Genomic DNA, 4,603 nt, shown 5'->3' with positions numbered 1-4,603 from the left:
GTGGAGTCCAATTATGGAATACAAATTTGCACTTATTAATTTTGGTCTCTATTCAGATGTAAAATGAAACTCAAGGAAGCTTTGATTTCAAAGTGCGATGTGAAAATGTTTATTCAATGTGTCTGCTGCTGCGGATTTATTTTATTTTGTTTGATAATTTAATTAGGTAAAAGATATGTTTGTTGAGGCTATACACGGCATTGTTTTTCATGTTAATTATTTTATTCTCTTTAGGTGGGGTCTTTAATAAGCCCATAATAGGTTTCTACCTATTCTTCATGTCTTGTATTTTTGCTTTCATATTTGTATTTTTTTTTTTCTTGAAGAATGTGTATACAAACAAGCTAACTAACTAACTGGTCACAGACCTGTCAAATCTAAGCATGTGTTCCACATCAAATTTGGCCTTCAGTGCAGGGCTGTCAAACTCATATGAGCTCAGGGCACCATATGGAGGAAAATATATTACCAAGTGGGCTAGACGGGTAAAATCTTGGTATATAACTTAAAAACAATTGGTGTCAGTTATAAACATATTTTCACTACTCGCAGGCCAGCCCTAAATAGTGTGGCTCAACTGTAAATATATTGTTCCAAAAAATAACACAAATTCAAATGGAACGTGGCAACACTTTGCCCATGTGAGCTCCGGGCGTGCTTATAGATTGTTCCCAGAATGCATTATATGGCGCAGTTAAATATGTGGTTGTGTTACCAGTCGCTGAATGGGTGTCCTATTCAGCACGTTTATGTTTGATTTATAGTGGTCTATGTTTTTATTTTTTATTTTTTATTTTTTCAACAAACCATAACTTTTGGTTGCGTGTAAAATAATGACATCCAGGTCAATTTTGTGTACAAATTGCATTGCTCATCTGAGAATTGCATGTGAAATTACTCATTTATTTGTTTTGATTTTGGACGTCTGATTAATTGGTCCAACATTATTAATTTGGTTGTACTTTTTGCTTCACAAAATCGTCTTACGGGGCAGATTAAACTCATTTGTGGGCCTGATCCAGCCGTGGGCCATACGTTTGAGACCCCTGCTTTAGTGTGTCTAGCACCCTGGGAAGCTGCAACATCACACTTGAAATTTAGATGCAATAGGAATGTTTTTTAATAATTTGCTTGTGGAAGCAAGCTGTATGATGATTTCTGTATGAGTGAAACAACCATTGCAAACAAGTTCATAATAAACATCAGAGTTGGCCGCCATAGTTGTCCTTCAAACTCTGTTTCGACCAGCGCGTCACAACTTTCATTAAACCAAAAATTAATCTAAATATAATGATGATCTTTTTTCGCAAAAGGACACTCACATACTTGACACTAGTAGATCATGATTTTTATTCTCTTAAGATTGTAGCCTTATTTTCTTTATTATTTCCCTAAATTGGCCCTTTAGACGCCCTCACATCAACCCGATTTAGCATACCTGATGAGACAAGTGACAAATGAAACGCAAAGTCATTAGAGGAAGCTGGTCTGGAACACCTGAAGTCATGTAACAAAAAACATGTTAATTGTGGAGCCCAATTATGCCCTAATGAGCTACTGTCACAACATGGGTGAGACTACGCCCCAACAGACAGGCATGCCATGGGAGTTTAATCAGTCAGTACATTTTCAGCAGCGGTTAAGTCAATTAGACAGGGCGAGTGGCATACCAAACAACATTGACGTCATTTTGGGTGTGACTCTAAAATGAAGGTCATTACATTTCAAGGTGTGATGTCGAGTCTTTTAATGGCGTCCGCTCGCGGTCCTCACTCCAACATGGAAATGTTCGTGGCGGATCACACAAAAGAATCAAAACGTTGACATCAAATCACGTGGTCAAACATTTCTTTTTATGAACTGCTGCTGTTCTGCACTCTGCTTAAGATTTGATCGTTGTCCGCACTCATCAACCTCTGATGGCAGCCTCAGAGGCTAACTTATTAGCGAGTCTTCCTATGGCGCTACCTCACTTTAAACCCTCTATTTTAACAGCTTTCCCCCCGGAATCTCTTGTGGGCGTGTTGTCAACATACTCTTCTCTAAAATTCTCACCAGCCCAAGGAGGTGCAAATAATTTGGCATCAAAAAACACTTTGCTGACTAATTCTCTGCTTCAGACTGCACCAAATTACAGCACATGGCTTGGAGGACATCAGGGTGTGACAAGGGAGTGTAGCAAAAAGTCTAAAGAACATTTCCGTGTGCGAAGGAGCACCACCCTTGCCTCTCCAACGCCGCCTCGTCTCACGTTGCATTCCTGACTCTTTCAATCAAGGCAACAGCTCTGAAGCCACTCCTCTCTTTGACGACAAACAAAGAAGAGCCCAAAATGTTGTGAATTAGATTTGGTGGAAAATGTAGTCAAAAGTCAGGTTAGATATAGAGAAGATGATGTTGCATGTATTCTACGGAGGAGCTTTGGATTTTGTGCTTGTGTACATCAATGAGCATTTTGTGAATCAAAAACACTGAGTCCAACAGCACATCCACTTGAAGGGAACCAATGGTCTACGATGCTAAATTAGTCACACCGACGCCTTTTTTGAAGTCCCATTGTTTCTTTGGGGCGGTCGAGAACCCGCCTGATGCGTCACGTGGCATGAGTGACACGTTCAACATTCCAGAGCTGACATATAAAAGGACCGCACGTCGTCACCTTCCACACATCCTCTCAGCATCAAGCATCACGACACCAAAGGTAACATGACACAACTTTACAGCCTACATTTTTCACACTCCCTTCCGTGCAATGAAAGCCTAAACCTGCGACTTTAGTACGCCACATACAAAACCCAACTGATAAGTAAATTAAGTGCGTCATGTGAAGTTTGTTTTTTTTCCCTCTCATTGTGCAGATGGCATTTGCTCTTCGCTCGTTGCTTCTCCTGTGCGGGATCAGTGGACTGTTGACTGGAGTCGTAAGTGAAAATATTATTTACAATATTACAAGAGAGAAACATCCAAGAATTTGTCGAGATTGCTTGATGTCGACAGCTTGCTTACACATAGTGACTTTAGTGAGTGAAATCCATCATGGGTGATTACATTCTAACATTGAACACTTTTTTTGTCTTTACAGTGGTCTTCTGACGTTACAGTCAAAGGTGACTTTAACACTTTGCTTTGAAATATTTCACACTTGTTTGCTGTTATGTAATGTGTGTAAAAATGACTTGTTTTTCAGTTCCTTGCTGTTCAGAGGGCTGGACTCGGTTGAATGACCGCTGTTTCTATGTTGTGGACCAGTTAAGAGATTTTCAAGATGCAGAAGTAAGAAGATATATATATTCATAAATGGTCTCAACACATTTCAAATCCTGACCAAATTTCTTTCCACTGTTTAGGACACCTGTGAAGCTCTAGGAGGGAATCTGGCCTCCATTCTAAGTGCAGTTGAACATGCGGTAGTTCTCGCACTGGTTGACGCTGAGGTTGGAGATGATCAAATTGCCTGGATTGGATACAATGACAGAGCTGTTGTAAGGCTTGAGCTCATACAAACATGAAAGTCCAAGCAGTTATCATGATATGATATCAATACACTTTCAATTGTGACTTCCAGTCTGGAACCTATGTGTGGACCGACGGTTCATCAACCGCTGGCAATCCTGTATTCTTTGAAACCGGCGGTACTACCCCTGAGGACTGTACCGTAACAAATGACGGAACAGATAGTATGTTTTGACTGAGTTTTCATTTCTGTCAGGGAGGAGAACATATGTAGATGTCTAAATCTTTTTACTGTGTTGTTTTTTTCAGCTGAATTCTGGGATGACGAGGACTGCACTTCGACTGTTCCATTTGTTTGTGTCGACGACGTGCACTAAGACGTAACTGCCAACAACACATATTCCCCAACAGCATCTTTCCTGTGGTCTTGATGTCGCCTCTGGGACACTACATGACATCAGCGGTGTCTTTCTGTTTCTGGATATATTGCAAAATGCTTTTCCTTTTCCACTTTTCATGAGTGGTTGATTGCCAAAAGTCAAACCAAATTTTGAAACTTCAAAGCCTTTCTCTTTAATAAAAAGGAATCTGTCTCTGCATCGATGTGCATGTGTGTGTTGTCATGCTCGTTTGCTGTTTTTGGTTCACAGAATGTCACATGCTACACAGATAGAAAAGCAAATATTGACGAATTGGTCCTCAGACACTAAGAACGGAAGGACAAGCGCCAGCCATCTCTTCATATAGGTCAACGGTTTGCACCAAAATTAGATCCCATTGTCTTTCCACAAAATTGGTACAACATGTAACAGCAGATAAAATCGTTATTAGAATATACAGTGAACAACACTACTTGGAAATAAAATAATATTATTCCAGGGACTTAATAAAAAACGAACATTTTTCACATTGTTTAGACAGTTAGCAGTACTGTAGATAGCATTTGTTTGTTTGTTTTTTAAAAATAGTCACTGATTTATACATACACAATATGACTCATACTGTCATGTAAAACTTCATTTAAAAGCAGTTAGAGTTAAAGAGATGTAAAAGCAAGCAAGCACATAAAAAAACTTACTAATAGAGCGTACAATGCAAGAACAAGATTAACAGATAACCGATAAGTAAGCTGCTAATTGTTTGCAAAATT

At 39.4% G+C, this 4,603-nt stretch overlaps 1 protein-coding gene across 1 annotated transcript; it reads left to right on the top strand.

Moving 5' to 3' along the window:
* The first annotated feature begins 2,587 nt into the window (after nt 1-2,587).
* LOC144014115 (type-2 ice-structuring protein-like) lies at nt 2,588-4,052 on the top strand. The gene is made up of 7 exons (XM_077513667.1): nt 2,588-2,701; nt 2,859-2,921; nt 3,083-3,107; nt 3,188-3,273; nt 3,348-3,482; nt 3,566-3,677; nt 3,763-4,052. The coding sequence occupies exons 1-7, from the start codon at nt 2,603-2,605 to the stop codon at nt 3,828-3,830; spliced, it is 588 nt and encodes a 195-aa protein (XP_077369793.1). The 5' UTR covers nt 2,588-2,602; the 3' UTR covers nt 3,831-4,052.
* Nucleotides 4,053-4,603: the final 551 nt, after the last annotated feature.

Source organism: Festucalex cinctus, chromosome 2 (genome assembly GCF_051991245.1).
Source record: "Festucalex cinctus isolate MCC-2025b chromosome 2, RoL_Fcin_1.0, whole genome shotgun sequence".
NCBI classification, from domain to species: Eukaryota; Metazoa; Chordata; class Actinopteri; order Syngnathiformes; family Syngnathidae; genus Festucalex; species Festucalex cinctus.
The sequence above is the reverse complement of the archived record's forward strand: the minus strand, read 5'-3'. Positions and strand labels throughout refer to the sequence as shown.

What these genes read in the sequence shown, in the direction of transcription:
- LOC144014115 (XM_077513667.1), top strand. Translation starts at nt 2,603, where the DNA reads ATGAGTGACACGTTCAACATTCCAGAGCTGACATATAAAAGGACCGCA. An exon ending in GTGGACTGTTGACTGGAGTC is followed by an intron (nt 2,922 to 3,082) that starts GTAAGTGAAAAT and finishes TTGTCTTTACAG; the next exon opens with TGGTCTTCTGACGTTACAGT. An exon ending in GATACAATGACAGAGCTGTT is followed by an intron (nt 3,483 to 3,565) that starts GTAAGGCTTGAG and finishes TGTGACTTCCAG; the next exon opens with TCTGGAACCTATGTGTGGAC.